Source organism: Equus asinus, chromosome 17, assembly GCF_041296235.1.
Source record: "Equus asinus isolate D_3611 breed Donkey chromosome 17, EquAss-T2T_v2, whole genome shotgun sequence".
NCBI classification, from domain to species: domain Eukaryota; kingdom Metazoa; phylum Chordata; class Mammalia; order Perissodactyla; family Equidae; genus Equus; species Equus asinus.
The window spans coordinates 34,893,685-34,913,524 of NC_091806.1; the positions used below are offsets into that span (position 1 = coordinate 34,893,685).

Genomic DNA, 19,840 nt, shown 5'->3' on the forward strand with positions numbered 1-19,840 from the left:
TTCATAAACATTTATGGAGCACTTACAATATATGGGAAAATAACTGGCCCAGTTCCTTTATGAAAAAGAGATTCAAAGATAGCTGGGAACAGGGTGAGAAACACAATTATATAATACCATTAGCATTATGATGATATTAACACCCTATGTTTGTATAATGCTTTGAAGTGTACAGTGTGCTCTCATGTGAATTGTCATTTCATTGAATTTACAGCAACAAAAGTGAATGAGGGACAGAAGTGGGATGAGACTGGAGATAAAGGAGAACTAGGACTTGTTAAGTAACTACTGCATGTTAGTCACTGGCCAGCCATTCGTTCATCATCTATTCAAAAAGAATTACTGAATAATTGCTATGTGCCAGTAGGAGCTGGGGAAACAATGATGACAAAACTAAGTCCCTGCCTTCAAGGAGTTTACATTTGGAGCAAGAGGCAGAAATAAATAGATACATAATGACAGGCAGTAAAAAGTGCTAGATTATCTCAAGTAAACCCCACTGCAAAGCAAGGCATATGCTCCCCATTCTATGGAAGAAGATGCTGAGATGCATAAAAGTTAAATTGCTCAGGCCCATCCAGCCAAAATTTAAAATACTTGAATCTCAGTTCAAAGACTATTGTCTTTTGAACAAGCCGCCTCTAAGTTTCATACTGCAACCCTGAGGTTACAAAATAGGCAATCCACCATTCCATCCTGACCTGACATCGCACCTGATAGTCTAGAACCTTCTAAAGTAATTGACCAGAAGACAAAGTGGAACTGTATTAATTCAAAAGAGAAGCCAGCAGTAAGTAGCTTCAATCTCTGTTTCTAGAGACCTGACTTGGCTGGTCCGAGGCTCTCTATATGATGCCTCCAGCCAATGTCTCATGGAACTGTAACACACTGAGAGAATAATTAGAATTCTTTTCCCCACACATCTCTTTCCTTAATAAGTCACCTTTCTTAGGACAATTTTATGGAAATGGAAAAGAAAAACACAAGAGGCATAACATCAGAGCTCAAATTAATGAGGAAAAGCTTTTACTTCAAAGTGGGTGATTAGCTATCCGTCTAAGAACTGGAACCAGAAAAGGATGCCCACTGTCACCACTCTTATTTTACATAGTATTGGAAGTCTCAGCTAGAGCAATCAGGCAAGAAAAAGAAATAAAAGGGATCCAAATAGGAAAAGAAGTAAAACTGTCACTCTTTGCAGATGACATGATTTTATATGTAGAAAACCATAAGGAATCCACTAAAAAATCTTTTAGAAATAATAAATGAATACAGTCAAGTTGCAGGATGCAACATCAACATACAAAAATCGGTCCCGTTTCTATACACTAACAACGAAGTAGCAGAAAGAGAAATTAAGAATACAATACCATTTACAAGTGCAACAAAAACAATAAAATACCTAGGAATATCCTTAACCAAGGAGGTGAAAGATCTGTATACCAACAACTATAAAACATTGTTGAAAGAAATTGAAGAAGATACAAAGAAATGGAAAGATATTCCATGCTCTTGGATTGGAAGAATTACCATAGTTAAAATATCCATCCTTCCTAAAGCAATCTATAGATTCAATGCAATTCCTATCAAACTTCCAACATCATTCTTTCACAGAAATAGAACAAAGAATCCTACAATTTATATGGAACAACAAAAGACCCCGAATAGCCAAAGCAATGCTGAGGAAAAAGAATAAAGCTGGAGGTACCACAACCCCAGATTTCAAAATACACTACAAAGCTTTAGTAAAAAAACAAGCTTGGTAATAGCACAAAAAGAGACACACAGATCAATGGAACAGAATCAAGAGCCCAGAAATAAACCCACAGATTTATGGACAACTAATTTTTGACAAGGGAGCCAAGAGCATATAATGGATAGAGGAGAGTCTCTTCAATAAATCATGTGAAAACTGGACAGTCACGTGCAAAAGAATGGAAGCAGACTATTATCTTACACCATGCACAAAAATCAACTCAAAATGGATTAAATCCTTGAATGTGAGAACTGAAAACATGAAACTTCTAGAAGAAAATATACTCAGTACCCTCTTTGACATCGGTCTTTCCAGCAGTCTTTCAAATACCATGTCTGACCAGGCAAGATAAACAATAGTAAAACAATAAACCTACAGGATGACATCAAACTAAAAAGCTTCTGCACAGCAACAGAAACCATCAATAAAATGAAAAGACAACCTAGAAATTGGGAGAAGATATTTGCAAACAATATGTCAGATAAGGTGTTAATACCCAAAATATAGAAGGAACTCATATATCTCAACAATAAAAAAACTAACAACCCAATTAAAAAATGGACAAAAGATCTGAACAGAGATTTCTCCAAAGAAAACATATGAATGGCCAACAGGCGCAAGCAAAGATGTTCAACATTATTAACTATCAAAGAAAAATAAATCAAATTGCAATGAGATATGACCTCACTCTGGTCAGAATGACTATAATTAACAAGACAAGAAACAGCAAATGTTGGGGAGGATGTGGAGAGAAGGGAACCCTTGTACACTCCTGGTGGAAGTGTAAACTGGTGCAGCTGCCATGGAAAACAGTATGGAGTTTCAGAAAATTATGAAATCAGAAAATTAAGAATGGATCTACGATATGATCCAGCTATTCCACTGCTGAGTCTTTATCCAAAGAACTTGAAAACACAAATTCATAAAGATACGTGCACCCCTATGTTCATTGCAGCACGATTCACAACAGCCAAGACTTGGAAGCAACCTAGGTCCTGATCAAGGGACAAATGGATAAAGAAGATGTGGTGTATATACACAATGGAATACTACTCAGTCATAAGAAATGTTGAAATCTGGCCATTTGTGACAACATGGATGGACCTTGAAGGTATTATGCTAAGTGAAATAAGTCAGACAGAGAAAGTCAAATACTGTATGATCTCACTCTTAAGTAGAAGATTAAAAGAAAGGACAAACAAAAAGATAACAACAGAGACTGGATTTCTGGTTACCAGAGGGGAAGTGGGAAGGGAGGAGGGCAAAAGGGGTGATTAGGCACACATGTGTGGTGACGGATCATAATTAGTCTTTGGGTGGTGAACATGATGTAATCTACACAGAATTTGAAATATATTTTAATGTACACCTGAAAGTTTTATAATGTTGTAATCCAATGTTACTTCAATAAAAATAAATTCTAAAAACCATGATTAAGTAGAACTGATGTCATACTCTTATATAAATTCCTTTCCTTCCATTCCACAAATTCAATGAACAAACACTAATAGCTTCTTACAGGTCAGGCACTTTTCTAGACACTGCGAATATAATGGAGAATTAGATCTGCTAAGTTCTCTGGAGCTCTTTAATGCACTGTGGTAAGGGAAATGACAAAGAAGTGCACATAGGAAAAAAATATTTATTGGCTTAGATACAGCTTTTCCTTTTTCAACTAGTCAAACTAACTTATGTCTGAGGCAATAGTATGAACAGTTAGACAGGTAGTTCCAGATTCTTACCCTTGCTGTAGGCATATATTGGAGCTTTAAAAATAAGACTGTATAAGTTCTAGGTCACATCCAACTGTTAGGAAGTCACAGGGAGTGAAAGACAATGAAGATCCTTAAAACTAAGTCTCTACACATACTGAATGGTTGTGTCCCTGTTTCCTACTGCATGTCTGGACACCACAGTCCTATCTTTCATCCCATTGCCTGGACACCAAGAACTTCTACAGTATTTCACGTTTGTGCCCTGCTTGCTGTCAATTGCTCTTTAAGGACTATGTTCTATCCGCTTAATTTCTTGCTGGTGTTCCTTCTCAATATCGTTGTGCCAGGTAGCTGATCCTTTGTGCCTGTGCCATCTTGCTATACTCGTCTATTTATGGTTGAGGCATGACAATATGTGACAGCTAATATTTTAAGAAAATATCTCAATTATATTCTTGCAGCTTGATCCACAATCTGTAATCAGGCTATCCCCTTTCAGAAAGCATAAGTCTTCTCTTCAGTCTTCTCATGGATGACTTCATCTCGTGGTTCCTCAGGGTGTAAATCATGGGGTTCAGAACAGGGATGATGACAGTGAAGGTGATGGAGACAGCTCTGTCCATGGGGAGGGCAGTGAAGGGCCAGGCGTAGACATAGATGCAGGGAACAAAGTGCAGTGTCACCACAGTGATGTGGGCTGTGCAGGTACAGATGGCTTTCTTCCTGCCTTCTCCAGTTTGAGTTCTCAGCATCATCAAGATCACTGTGTATGACACAAGAAGAAGGACAAACCACAGGGTAGTGACCAGGCCATTGTTGGAAATCATTAAAAGCTCAATGACAAAGGTGTCAGTGCAGGCAAGTTTGAGCACCTGCGGGACATCACAATAGAAGCCATCAACAACATTAGGTCCACAGAAGGGGAGGGGTAGCAAAAGGGAAATCTGCACAATGGAGTGGACAAAGCCCCCCATCCAGGAAGCCACAATGAGGGCAGTGCATCTCCCCCTACTCATGATGGTCACATAGTGCAGGGGCTTGGAGATGGCCATGTAGCTATCAAAGGCCATCACAGAGAGAGAAAAAATGTCTGCTCCACCGAGGAGGTGGAAGAAAAACATCTGTGTGATGCAACCGTTGAAGGAGATGGTCTTTCTCCTTGAAAGAAGGTCTGCTAGGACCTTCGGAGCAGTGATGGAGGAGAAGCAGATGTCCAAGACAGAGAGATTGCAGAGCAGGAAGTACATGGGGGTGTGAAGGCGAGGCTCACAGGCCACAGTGATCATGATGGCAACATGTGCTAACACAGTTGTTACATAAATCACAGCTCAAAATAAAAATAAGAGCAAGCTTAACTCTTGAGACTGGGTAAGGCCAAAAAAATGAATTCAGACACCCTGGTATGATTTCTCAGGGCCATTGGATGATATTTCCTCCTCCAAGTACAGCTTGGAAAGAAATAATATTACTTAGGTAATGAAATCAAAGTTTTACCTCATACAGAAAATGAACATACATAAATATATCTTATTCTTCATGAACTATCTGTGTTACCAGGGAAATCACTCAGTTCTACTTGCTTCAGTTCCCTCATTAGTACAAGTTGAGTTTTGAGCTAGATCATTTGCTTTCCTACCATACTTGATTGGGGACTTTGTGATCTTTTAAAGTTCACCCCTAGAAGTTGCTGAGGAAGAGATCTAAGGAAGGCTTTATGGAAGGAATTATGGGTTCCCTACATCTTCGTGAATCAGAGCAGCTCTGATTTTATTCAAGTTTCACTTTGTTTCTATGGCTTAAAAGCCATTGGAATAAATCAACCCTCAAATGCCTTTCAGTAACAAGATGATATGGGTCAATTTGAACAGCATATTATTGTTTTAAAAGCTACTGCACACTTAATTACAATAAAATTTCCTAATATCCCTCTGAGTTTAGGGAGAAAGCTGTTATTCCCACTTTAATAATACCAAAACTGAAATCAATAAGTATAAGCCAATTTTCCAAAGTAATTCAGAAAACCAGTGGCAGAGAAAAAGTAACACAGTTTTCTTCTGTCTCTTAGTTCTAGGATCTTTCCATTATACCACACTGCCTGCCAGTTTCAAAATATATAAATCCATGAATAATTTGTGTAAGGAACACTCTACAGAACTTTCAGTGGTGAGTTTTATTAGCTCCTCAATTTCCTCTTTCCATCAATGGAATTTTAGACCTTGCAGAAATGACATCTTCTCTTCAATGTTTTATTTCATTTCATAGATACTAAGAGGTCAAGGGTAAATGATGAATTTAACACAAAGAAGTTGACAAAGATGGTGATGGAGATGATTATGTTCACAAAGGTCCAGACATGCATGCATAGAGAACGAGCATGAAATTCAAGGTTACCACAGAAATGTAGGCAGTACAGGTAAATGTGAATTTCCTCCTGTGCCCTTCCTATAAAAGATAAACAGTTTCTAGTGAGCTTGGGATTTTCACTTTCTGATGGAGTAAAATAAACACAAGATGGAAGCAATGGTTGTTCCCCATCCCTGAGGGTTGGTAGGTTCTCTTACTATAGAGTCGTGGCTGAGGAGGAAGGGGCAGATCCAACTTAGAGGATTTTTATTTCCTTGTATTTTTCCCGTATGAGTCAGGAGTAAGCAACCTTTGGTTGTTTGAAGATCAATTAAGGAAAAATAAAGTTCTTAAGAGGCCCAAGTGACAAGTATAAGATCACGCAGGAAGCTAGTGATGGAGTTAGACTTTGACATTCAGCCCATGTCATTTCAATAATTTATAAGAAGATTTATGATGGTGGCAGCGGTCACAAAGTTAACTCAGAGTTATAGGTAAAAGCCATCCTCAGCCTAAGTATCTGCCTGAATCACCTGGCATTACCTTATTGATAGATGGTCACTGTCCAGATCAGTGCCCAACTGGGAAGCATCATGATTGGTCTGTGTAAAAACAAACTTTGGGAAGGTAAGAGTCTTGAAAAACTATGTGGATAAATAAGCCCAAAACACATGTTGCCTCTCATTTGCTCTGGAGAATTTGATGACTTGTCTTGTTTTCCCAGTTTATTCAGTCTCTGAGGGCACACTTACCTCCACAGCATGTACTGATAGGCAGTATGTTTTATCCAAAAGACTTATATTGAGCCACCCACATGCAAGAGACCTGGGCACTGTTAAAACTCTCCTGAGGGTACTACTTTTTTCACTTCTCTCAATTTGTCCCATTCTCCTCATCCTCACTTAAACCTTTATCACTTCTCCTCAGATTGTTGCAGGAGTTCTGTAACTGGTCTCCTTTTCTTCCGTGTAGTTTTCTCTAATTCATCCTCTCTGTTGTTTGCAGAAATATCTTCACAAGTCATAAATGCGACCATTTATTCCCTTGCTGGAAAATTTCTAGTAGTTCCCTATTGCTTATAGAATAAAGATTAAACTTTTCTTATAGCATCTAAGACTTCCCTCCATCTTCGATATTATCTAGTGCCCTGTTTCCTTTGATTCTGTTTCAGGTGTTTAAATGTTATACACATTCTTATGCCTTTGGATCTGTGATCCTGTTGCTCCCTCTACCTACCCTATCCTCCCTACTCTCAGAATCTCCCATCTATCCGTCTTCACAAACACTGACCTTTCGACACTCGGGTCCAGAGACTCCTCTTCTGTGAAAACTTCCCTGACACCCCTTTGTGACTCATTCCCTGCGCTGACTTCTCTTCTGGTATTTTTAACAGTTTCTTCTAATTATATGTCTCTTTTCCCTTAGCACACTATAATTTCCCTATTATACCTCAAGTTCATCCTGTCTGCTCAGTATTTCATCCATCCTAATATCATCAAATCTTCACTTAGTATGGGGCATGCGTTAGGTGCTCAATAAATGTTTTGTTGCTTTTTTAAAGATTGACACCTGAGCTAACATCTGTTGCCAATTTTCTTTTTTTCCATTCTTTTCCCCAAAGCCCCCAAGTACATAGTTGTATATTTCAGTTGTGAGTGCCTCTGGTTGTGCTGTGTGGGATGCTGCCTCACCGTGGCCTGAGGGGTGCCATGTCCATGCCCTGGTTCTGAACCGGCAAAACCCTGGACTGCCCAAGCAGATTGCATGAACTTAACCACTCGGCCACAGGGCCAGGCCCTCAATAAATGTTTCTTAAATTTATAAATCTAGCTGGTAAGTGCACATCATTACTTATAAGCATTGGCATTGGAATGTGAGTGAGGGAGAAGGATCTTGATGAACACAGGCTAAGAAACTCTTTTGTTAACATCTTTGATATGGCCTGAGGGATGCCAGATAGAGATTTGTTTTCTGATCCAGGCTATAAAACACCTTTGTGACCTTGAGAAAGTCACATTGCCTCTCTGTTCCTTGGATTCTCAGTTGTAAAATGTGAGGGCAATCTAACGTGATGTGGTGTAGGGCAATGTTAAGAGTTTTCAGGTAGGGCAAATTTGGGTTGGAATTTTGCCTCTTCCTCATTTGTTACATGGAGCAAGTTCTTTATTTTCCTTCAATTTATTCCTCTGCAAACTGGGAAGCATACCACTTACTTCAATGGGTGGCATAAAGAGTAACTATGATCATGTTTGTAAAGTACCAAGATCAGAGTGGACATTCAATTAACTTGATTCATTTCCCTTTTTCCTGAAAACAGAATCTGACCTGCCTATCATGAGGGTTATTTATGAAGACATATGTAGAATATTCTATTGAATAGCAATAAAATGCGATTCAATAGAAGTACAACTTCTCTTTGAACCAACTTAACTATTTTTGTTTCCATGAACTTGCATGAATTAACCAAGTGGACTTGAGCCTTCAGCTCTGGGTCATTGGGTTCAGGAATAAGACAGGCTCTGGATCAAAGGCTAAAGAGACCCAGTGAGTCATGGGCAGTGTATGGAAATAGGGTTGCCTTTGAAACCTCCACAGTTTTTAAGATAATTTGAGGTTAAGATTATGTTTTTTAAGGAAGCACCAATGTTGTGGAAAGAGGCTCCATGATCCCATGGACAAACCCTAAGCTAGAATAAAATCTGCTCCTTATATGCAACTCAATTGTTCCATCAAATACAAGCTGCTTTCTCTTTTACCATGCTGACTCCATCTCTGTGGCTCCTTCTTCTTAAGGAGACATTCCTCCTTTTCCAGTATTTAAAATCTACTTCTTTGTTTTCCGTTACTAAAATTTTCAGCTATTTTTGCAATATCTTATACACTAGGTACATTTTCATGCACATCCTATCCATGTATAATCCACAATGTCCCACACTCTGACAGTTCAATGTTCTTACCCAAATCCTTCAGTATCCAAGCTGGAATTTATGCCATCTGAGACTGGATAGCTGGGCCTCAGTGTGTATGGTTCTGGGGAAATATCATGTTAGAAGTTGAAGTCCTTCTGCAGGTTAGTTACATTAGACTTCGGTATCTTCTCTTAAAACTTCACATTGGAAAGGGCAGACTCAGAGAGTTACATCATCATGGCTCTTCATCTGGTCCCAAAGCATCCCTATCACATACAGTAGTCCCTTAGGCTCAAGCCTAATATGAGAATTAGCAAAGCGAATTTTATTATATCTGAGTGTGGAAATAGAATGGACATTCTTATGACAGTGTTGGAGTTCCAGTGGGAGTTATTAAATATTTTCCAAGTCATTATTGGACACAAATCCACCCATATGTGCACACACATACATATGCATGCACTTACAGACACACACAAACAAAGATGCCCACATTTCTATGCTTTCCAAATTCTTGCAAGGCCCCAGAAGACATATGCTATTTATTCTGTGATTCTTTGAATTTCGGGGAAACATGTTAACAGAAATATCTAATGCCATGTTATCATTCATTCTCAGTGTGGGCAATGTGACCAAGGGGGCAAAAATTGGTTATTGGTAGCCAAAAAATCTTAGATATTGCAATGATGTGTGGTCCTTCAAAGATCTTTGGTGTGTAAAAAGATATACAGTATATCTTTGGTATTACATTTTCTTGTGGGAAAGCAATTAGTAAAAATACCTAATAAAGCTCCTTGGGGGGGGGCAATAATTTTAAAAAGTTTGAGAAGCACTGCCATGTGGTTAAGAGTCTTGGCCCAATGTCTCTGTCTTGTAGGACTCAGAGAAAATCACAAATGTATGTCATCTACTAGGACCATTTTGCAAGTATTAATGCATCATAACAATTTCAAAAGAATGGTCTATATGTTGAAGTTTCCTGAGATTTCTTATTCCTCTTGGCCAATTTTTAATGACTTTTGGAGGCTGAAGGGTAGAATTTGAAGCAGGAATAAAGAGAGAAGGGAGATTTATTGTCTCTCTACATAATTACATTTTTAGAATCGTCCTCTTGGGAGAGAGGTGGGTTACAAAGAAGACCCAGTGGCTATTCCTAAATGGCCCTGCCTACAATGTGTTTCTTTTCTCTCCTGCTACAAAAAATGGATCTTGAGTGTGTGAAAAGGTATTTTTTTTTTACCAGTCATTTATCTTGAATTGTCTGTGCATATATAGACAATGTTGAAGATTCTGTACTCAAAATATTAAATCAAGAAGTGATTTTAATAATCAACTGGGAATAATCAGAGAAGGCAGAGAAATCTCAGAGACACTAGAGAAAGCATGTGAGAAAGAAATACATCCATATTCTGTATATATGCACATTTAGGAATATTATAACGGGAAATCATTTGTATGCCTGATTAATTCCAGGAGCAATACTAATTTTTGCAGCTATCATCCTCTCAACATTTGTAATTCTTCACTCTCTTGGCAACCTTGTGAGGAGACAATGTTATTTCCATATTACAGGTAGTAAAAGTGAGGTAAAGTATGTTGGCATGAGAGTCACAGATTACAACAAAATAGCATTAGGTTATTGATTTTAGTCTTATACCTCATTCCTCTCCCCAGTCTGCAAGCCCAATATCTCATGTTGTTCAACCTCATCTCTTCTTTTTGTTTCTATATTCCTTCTAATAGAGTTAAGCGTCTATGAGGATGTAGAGAAATGACCGTGGAGAAAAGAGATAGCTGTCTCTTACTCCCAGGATAGTGGTTTGAGAAAAACTAATCAGAGTTAGATTTCCATCTCAATCTGACTGCTCACCCCAGTTTACTGCTCTCAGAAAACCCAATCCTTCTCTGAAGTCTCTTCATGGCTGATTTCATCTCTTGGCTCCTCAGAGTGTAGATGATGGGGTTCACCATGGGGGTGATGACTGTGTTATTGATAGACACAGCTATGTCCATGGGCAGTGTAGTGAAGGGCCGGCAGTAGATGTAAATGCAAGGCACAAAGTGAAGAGTCACCACCAGGATGTGGGAGGTGCAGGTGGTGAGGGCCTTGTGCCGGCCCTCCCCAGAGTGAGATCTCAGCATCACCAGAATAATAGTGTAGGACCCCAGGAGCCCGAGGAACCACAGGAGTGTCACCAGCCCATTGTTAGAGATCATAAGGAGTTCCAGAGCAAAGGTGTCAGTGCAGGCCAGTTTAACCACTTGGGGCACATCACAGTAGAAGGCATCTAGGACATTGGGCCCACAGAAGGGGAGTGGAAGTAAGAGAATTATCTGGACAATTGAGTGCAAACCACCACCCACCCAAGAGGCGACCACCAAACCCACCCACATCGATCTCCTCATAATGGTCACATAATGCAGAGGTTTGGCAATTGCAAGGTATCTGTCATAGGCCATCACAGAGAGGAAAAAAATATCTGCCCCACCAGCAAAGTGGAAGAAGAAGATCTGTACCATGCAGCCATGGTAAGAGATGGTTTTCCTCTCTGATAAAAGATCCACCAGGAACTTGGGAACGGTGACAGCTGAAAAAACAATGTCCAGGACTGATTTGTTCCTCAGGAGAAAGTACATGGGAGTGTGGAGGTGGGACTCACAGGTGATGGTCAGCACAATGAGTGCGTTACCCAGCACAGTTGTTACATACACAGCAAGGAAGACCACAAACAAGCAAAACTCTAGCTCCCGGAAGCGAGTGAGTTCCAGGAAGACAAATTCCTTCACAGTGGTGTGGTTGCTCTGGCCCATGATGGGGACTACCCTCTGCTAGGTCTACCTTAGGAGAAGATATGTTAGGATTAGGAGTATGCAGTCATGAGGCGGCAATATCATTTATCATATATTGTTATAAGGCTCTTGCAAGTATCCAGATCATAACGACTACTCAGAAAAACTGTGCTAGAGTCTCCCTTTTCATTGTGTGGAAACTCTTTATCCTGGTGATTTTCCTTTCTTGTTGTAAAACCCTAGGTTGACAAGAAGAACCATCACACTCCTATGTCCTTACTCTGACTAGAGGGAGATGGAAAGGCTATGGTCATTTGACCATGGCTTATTTTCTATCCTGCAGGAATAACTTCTTTACATGTATGCAAAGCTTTATAATTTACTAAAAGCTTTCACCTGCAACATTTCATCTTGATTTTGATTCTTGTGGTGTCTCTGTTGGCTCTGTAGAGTAGTTATGATTATCTCCATTTTACATAGGAGAAACTGAAGCTTAGAGCAGTTAATGACTTTCCCACATTTGCAAAATCACAAAGTTAATAAGTGGCAAATCAAGGATTTGAACCCAAATAATTTTTCCGACTTGACAGAGACTCCCTTCTTGACGAGATTTTAGTTAGGCCCTTCTGAGCCCTCTTCTCAACTAGGTGTCAACCTCGACCTTACACATTTTTCCTGGATAAACTCAGTTTTAGCAAGAATCCTGCTAAATCAGTTTAGCAAGAAGCCCCTACCCTTGATATCTGATCAAATTTCTCAACCCCCACCCTAGACATCTAACTCCTTGTATCAAAGTTCTTGGCTTGTCTTTAGCAAGAATCCTGTTAAGCCAATTTAGCAAGAATCCCCCTATCCTTGCATTCTCCCTTTAGTAATTCTCTATCCACTGACCCTCTCCCTCTGTTCATTGGCTATAAATCCCAACTTCTCCTCATTGTATTCGCAGTTGAGCTTAATCTCTCCCCTCTATTGCAATAGTCTTGACCTCTACTGCAACAGTCTTGAATAAAATCTGTCTTGCCATTTTTACAAGTGTCTGGTGAATAATTTTTATTTAACAGTCTCCAGAGGTTTTTCCACTGTAGCATTCTGCCAGATCAGAGAGTGTGGGGCTTACTTTGCTATATCAGAATTATAGTGGGTAGATTAACTTTACAGTTAATTAAGTAGCCTGACTAGTTAATCCTCATCTCCTTTCATACAGGAGAGAAGAATCAGGCCCTCATAAGTACTCCTCCATGTGCTCTGAGACACTTGGATCTCACTTGGTCCACAAGGCTCTTGGTTGAGTGTAGAGCTGCAATCATCACTCAGAGCACATGAAATCATCACAAACAAACTCATCATTAAAACTTCCAGACCTCAGTGGTGACTTAATCTGATCCTCCCTACTTTAGGGGTGAATGGAGAAGGGTATTTATTTTTCTAGAATCAGTCTATGGATTGGTGAAAGATACATAACTTTAATAAAAATTTTCCGAGTCCTCTTTGAATTTTTGCCATGAGAATACTTAATATCTACCCTTTAAACAAATTTCAAGCATACAATAAAGTATTGTTAACTATAGTGCATTACATTTCCAGGACTTATTCACCCTGCATAACTGAAACTTTGTACCGCTCATATCCCTTGACTAGCATCTTCCCATTTCTCTCTACCCCAAGCCTCTGGTGATCACCATCCTACTCTCTGCTTCTCTGAGTGGAAGACATTATGCTAAGTGAAATAAGCCAGCCACAGAAAGACAAACACTGCATGATCTCACCTATAGGTAGAATCTAAAACAGTTAAACTCTTGGAAAGATAGAGAATTTTAACCTGGGATTAAATATAACCTCAAATTCCAGGGATTTTCTTCTGTTGCTATGTTGGCAAGTAAGGTTTTTTCAAATCAGATATCTGGCCATCAGAGGACAAAACTCTCTTAAATATGAATATTTGTATGTCCAACGACACTCATATTGCAGATAATTTTTAAAAATTCAAATAGTTGAGATGACCCAAAGCCAGTTCAACAATAGAAAGTAAACAGTTTTAGCATTCAAAGCAATGGAAGCATATCTGAAGAAAATAGGATAAGAAAGAGAGTAGACTAGATAAAAAAAGAACAGAGCACAATCCCTGAAATAAAAACATAATAAAGCACCCTGCAAATGACCTGTTTAGTGGCATTTCTTTTTTTCAGTTCTGTTACAGTTGAGGGTATTTTATGGTTTAATTTGAGGAGTTCAGACATGCAGAAAGCTTCTTAAATAAAAATCTTCTCTGTTGATTTTCCTAGATTTCTGATTTCACATTAGAACCGTTTAATTCCTGTGGAAAAGTGAATTTCCTCTCTAAGGGTTCTTTTAATATGATACAATAAGAATCCTACTTTAATATCCCATCATAACACAGTACCTGGAGGTGGTATTCTGGAATTTTTTACTGCCACCTAGCAAACAACAGAAAGCTACTCAAATTATGTTATTTCCCTTTATAAAAGGTGTCTACAAAGAAGAGCCCACCTTAGGATTGTATTGAGGGCAAGATATATTAGCTTCCCAACTTGAAACTCCAAGGGAAACATTTGTCCTAGACCCAAGTGTCAGGGACAGCTCCCCTAGGAAACCAGTAAGATCTTCCTCTTAGACAATGAAGACTACGTACTGGGCTATTTCTGTTTTGTCTTCCATACACTCAAAAACCTATATATGTGTTACATTCCTACTCCATACTTTCTCAACTGTAATCTCTTAACAGTTTCCTACTTATATTTTGTTGTTTTGTTACGTGTTTTGCTGTTGTTGCTGTAAGATCTCCCTAATCCTTTGTAGATGTGATGGGTAAATACATTGGTTACTAAGGTAGAGACTGATTTTCATAGGTATAAGGCAATCAGCCATGTCCAGAACAAGCATTGGTTATGAAGGCAAGATTGGAATGGGCGCTAGGCAGGAAATCATAGCAGTCTTGGCCGACAGGGGTTGAAAAGGTAATATGGAAACTAAGGATGGGTGTGTAGCGTTGGGAGTCAGGCTTGTAGAATCTGCAGGAGGTGAGGGGCCACAAAAATCATACATTGCCCCCTTCAGTTTGCCTAGTTGGGCCCTCATTACTATTTTCAAATAATGCTGCACTCAGCATTTTGGAAATGCGTTTTTGTGTACATCTATAAGTCCAGACATGAACTTTACTGGGTCTAGGTCTAGTCAAAAATTACATTAGTTTTCTAATTTTAACTAATGATTAAGGTATTGTAAAGAAACAGCCTAATTCTAATTGTGGTTGGATGTTTGATTTCTTTTTATAGATGGATGTTATAAGCCAAAATAAATTACAACACATTTTAACTTGAAATGGAAGACTGAAGAGTTTGTCATCTTGATGATACAAATGCCAAAAAAAAAATTTATTATAATATTCGAATAAAATTTGAGTAATTGTTTTTTATAATTTTGGGGTTGAGAAGAACTTTGTAAGCATTACACCAAAGATTACCAAAGACTATTAGATTTGGTTGAATAAAAATATGAAACTTCCATGTTTCAAAAGCATTAAAAATAAGTTAAAAACTAAAAATGAATGAAAAACTTGGGAAAATGTATGTAAAAAATAATACAAAATAAGTTTACTACTTTTGCTATAAATAGAGCTTTTATCATTCAGTGAGAAATGTATACTTTAAAACAAAAGTGGGTCATGATTCACAGAGAAATATAGTTGGTCAGCTCATATATGAATTGATGTTCAATTACACTATTAAGCAAAGAAATGAAAATTAAAATTGCAATGAGATATCAATTTTCACCTGAAGTATTGGTCAATGTTTAAAAGACCCATTATTTGCATGGATATGGGGAAGGAGATATATGGTTGGTAGGAGGGTACAGAGGGACAAACTTTCTGGGGTCATTCTTGAAATATGTGCCAAAACTTAAAATGTGCAAGTCCTTTGACTCAGGAATTATATCTTAGGAATTTATGCTAAACAGTTAATAAATCAAGTGCTTAATGCCATAAGTGCAAAGAAAGTTTGTGACAGTACAGATTATAAGAAATAAGAATTTAGATTAATATCTGATATATAAAACTTGTTCAATAAGTTACTGTACAATAGAATAATTCAGTATTTTCAGCCAATAAAATTGATAATGTAGAACTTTACTCTTAGATGTGGTAAGAGTCCTTTTTAGTGATAGGTTGAAGTGCTGACTGTATCACATACTGTTACTTTTGCAAATAAATCTATTTTTTTTGTGAGGAAGATTAACCCTGAGCTAACATCTGTTACCAATCCTCCTCTTTTTGCTGAGGAAGACTGGCCCTGAGCTAACATCCATGCCCATATTCCTCTACTGTATATGTGGGACACCCACCACAGCATGGCTTGAGAGGTGGTGCCATGTCTGCACCCGGGATCTGAACTGGCGAACCCTGGGCCACCGAAGCAGAACATGTAAACTTAACCTCTATGCTACTGGGCAGACCCCAAAATTTATATGTTTAAAAGAAGTCTGGAAAGATGTCTACCTCAATAGTAGCAGCTATTATCTGTGGGTATTTGGATTTTGGTAATCTTTCTTTGAAAAGATATTCTATTGTGTCCAATTTTTAAATAGATTTTAAATGGCTTCTGATTTTGAAAATTAGAAAAAGCGTATTAACATACACTTTGAAGTAAAAGCTTTTCCTCATTAATTTGAGCTCTGATGTTATGCCTCTTGTGTTTTTCTTTTCCATTTCCATAAAATTGTCCTAAGAAAGGTGACTTATTAAGGAAAGAGATGTGTGGGGAAAAGAATTCTAATTATTCTCTCAGTGTGTTACAGTTCCATGAGACATTGGCTGGAGGCATCATATAGAGAGCCTCGGACCAGCCAAGTCAGGTCTCTAGAAACAGAGATTGAAGCTACTTACTGCTGGCTTCTCTTTTGAATTAATACAGTTCCACTTTGTCTTCTGGTCAATTACTTTAGAAGGTTCTAGACTATCAGGTGCGATGTCAGGTCAGGATGGAATGGTGGATTGCCTATTTTGTAACCTCAGGGTTGCAGTATGAAACTTAGAGGCGGCTTGTTCAAAAGACAATAGTCTTTGAACTGAGATTCAAGTATTTTAAATTTTGGCTGGATGGGCCTGAGCAATTTAACTTTTATGCATCTCAGCATCTTCTTCCATAGAATGGGGAGCATATGCCTTGCTTTGCAGTGGGGTTTACTTGAGATAATCTAGCACTTTTTACTGCCTGTCATTATGTATCTATTTATTTCTGCCTCTTGCTCCAAATGTAAACTCCTTGAAGGCAGGGACTTAGTTTTGTCATCATTGTTTCCCCAGCTCCTACTGGCACATAGCAATTATTCAGTAATTCTTTTTGAATAGATGATGAACGAATGGCTGGCCAGTGACTAACATGCAGTAGTTACTTAACAAGTCCTAGTTCTCCTTTATCTCCAGTCTCATCCCACTTCTGTCCCTCATTCACTTTTGTTGCTGTAAATTCAATGAAATGACAATTCACATGAGAGCACACTGTACACTTCAAAGCATTATACAAACATAGGGTGTTAATATCATCATAATGCTAATGGTATTATATAATTGTGTTTCTCACCCTGTTCCCAGCTATCTTTGAATCTCTTTTTCATAAAGGAACTGGGCCAGTTATTTTCCCATATATTGTAAGTGCTCCATAAATGTTTATGAAATTTGTTTTAATATAAAGGAAATCACCTTCTAAGCAGAAGGTGTCTTGAGACGCCTAATATTTTATATGAGAGGCAGGAGATTTTAATCAGCCTAAGGCTTTCAGTTCTAAATGATGTACACTTCAAGAATTGCACATGAATATTTTACCTTTCAGGGACTGAAGACTGAACACTATCAAATAAAAAAATTATATGTGTGCTAAGCTGAGGTTGCCTGCACCTACCTTTGCATTAAAAAGGTGAGCCTGTCAGGTTCCCCATCTTCACTGCTCTGTTCGTCTTTACCCAAACACATGCACAGTCCACATTATTCCCTTAGACACTGAATTGGAAGTCTAATATAATAATCAGCATAGGGAATAGTGTCAGATATTTGTAAGAAACATAATTTTCAATGGAGAAGCTAGCAGTTGCAGATGCAATGGGAGTTATTAAAAGGTTACTAGGCAACATGTATATATATATTGGGATTTTTCCAACTAACTTTCTGTTATTGATTTCTAGTTTAATTCCATTGTGGTATGAGAGCATACTTTGTGTGATTTGTGACGGTCTGTTTTATAGCCCAGAATGTGGTCTATCTTGGTGAATGTTCCATGTGAGCTCGAGAAGAATGTGTATTCTGCTGTTTTTGGATGAAATATTTTATAAATATCAATTAGATCCAATTGATTAATGTTTCTTTTTAATTCAACTGTATTCTGCATACTGAATTTATGCCTACTGGATCTATAAATTACCGACAGAAGGTATTGAAGTCTCCAAATATAATAGTGGATTGGTCTATTTCTCTTTGTATTTCTATCAGTTTTTACCATATCTATTTTGACACTCTAAGTGCATACACATCAAGGCTTGTAGTGTACTAGGAGAATTAACCCCCTTATCATTTTCATTATAAAAACCCTCTCCTAAGATGGGCATGGATGTTAGCTCAGGGCCAGTCTTCCTCAGCAAAAAGAGGAGGATTGGCAGCAGATGTTAGCTCAGGGTTAAGCTTAGTCAAAAAGAAAAAAACCCTCTCCTTATCACTGATAATTTTCCTTGTTCTAAAGTCTGCTTTATCTCAAATTACTATACAGTCATGCACTGAATGACATTTTGATCAACGATGGATGTGGTGGTCCCACAAGATTAATACCATACAACCTACATGTGTAGTAGGCTATACCACCTAGGGTTGTGTAAGTACACTCTATGATGTTTTCACAACGACGAAATCACCTAAAGACTCTTTTCTCAGAACTATCTCCCATTAATTGACACATCACTGTATCTTCTCCAGTTTTCTTCTGGTATATCTTTCTCGACTGAATTATTTTTAATCTGTGTCTCTATATTTAAAGTGAGTTTCTTGTAGAAAACATATAGTTGGGTCTTTTTTAAAAAAATCCACTTTGGGGGCTAACCCAATGGTGCAACAATTAAGTTTGCATGTTCCACTTTGCCGGCTCGGGGTTCGCCAGTTCAGATCCCGGGTGCGGACCTATGCACCGCTTGTCAAGCCATGCTGTGGCTGGCGTCCCACAGATATACAGTAGCAGAAGTGGGGCTGGCCCTGTGGCACAATGGTTAAGTTTGCATGTTCTGCTTTGGCGGTATGGGGTCCATGGGTTGGATCCTGAGTGCAGAGATGGCACCGCTTGGCAAACCATGCTGTGATAAGCGTCCCACATAGAAAGTAGAGGAAGATGGGCACGGATGTTAGCTTAGGGCCAGTCTTCCTCAGCAAAAAGAGGAGGATTAGTGGCAGATGTTAGCTCAGGGCTAATCTTCCTCAAAAAAAAAATCTACCTTGCACTCTCTGTCATTTAATTGATGTATTCAGACTGTTTGCATCAGCAGGTGGCTGAAGAAAACTTCCTATTGTAAATGACAGCTCACTTTCAACAAAGTAAAGCACAGCTGTAGAACAAACTGCATGTTTGTTCTATAACCATCACCCAGATTGGGAAATGAAACATTGCTAACACTTCAGAAGCCTTAGAATGTTACACCCCGTCCATTTCCTTACCACTAGATCTACTGCCAATCCTGACTTTTATGGTAACCACTTGCTTGTCTTTTATTATTTTAGCCACTTATGCACCCATAAACTATAAAATTAATTTTGTCTGTTTTTGAACTTTATATGCATTAGGTAACATTTTAGGTATTATTTTGTGCCTGGCATCTTCTGCTTAACAGTATGCTTGTGAGGTCAATCCATGTTGTTGCATGTAGCTATAATTTGTTTACACTTATCACTATATGATATTCCATTGGATAATATAGCTCCATTATTCAACCACATCTTTATGGACATTTAGATAGTTTAGTATTTGGAGCTTTTATGAACAATGCATTGTGTTAGTCCAGGTCTTCCAAGAAGCAGAAACCAAGCAGAATTGAACATAGAGGGTTTTAGTAAAGGAAATTCCTGTGAGAGAAAATGTGAAGGGAGCCAGGAAAGATTGGGGTTGATGTCAGACCATGATGTGAGCCTGATCCTAAGTGAAGGAGAGAGGGAAGAAATATTTGGGTGGAAGCCAAGTTTAGTTTTGACCCTTATGCTGGCAGAAAGGGATGGTAAGAGAGTGTAGTGGTTTAATATTGAGTGGGCTTTAGAGATAAGACAGTACTTGTTTCTAATTCTA

The 19,840-nt window shown here is 38.4% G+C and overlaps 2 protein-coding genes across 2 annotated transcripts; both read right to left on the bottom strand.

The window, feature by feature from the left end:
• Nucleotides 1-3,956: 3,956 nt before the first annotated feature.
• Nucleotides 3,957-4,757, bottom strand: LOC106846495 (olfactory receptor 4D11-like). The gene has a single exon (XM_070487415.1). It carries the CDS (start codon nt 4,755-4,757, stop codon nt 3,957-3,959), a length of 801 nt encoding a protein of 266 aa, XP_070343516.1.
• A 5,832-nt stretch (nt 4,758-10,589) lies between these two features.
• LOC123284629 (olfactory receptor 4D6) lies at nt 10,590-11,534 on the bottom strand. The gene has a single exon (XM_044767477.2). It carries the CDS (start codon nt 11,532-11,534, stop codon nt 10,590-10,592), a length of 945 nt encoding a protein of 314 aa, XP_044623412.2.
• Between the last annotated feature and the right edge of the window lie 8,306 nt (nt 11,535-19,840).

Excerpts from the sequence above, each read along its gene's own strand:
- LOC106846495 (XM_070487415.1), bottom strand. The coding sequence starts at position 4,757 with ATGATCACTGTGGCCTGTGAGCCTCGCCTTCACACCCCCATGTACTTC.
- LOC123284629 (XM_044767477.2), bottom strand. The coding sequence starts at position 11,534 with ATGGGCCAGAGCAACCACACCACTGTGAAGGAATTTGTCTTCCTGGAA.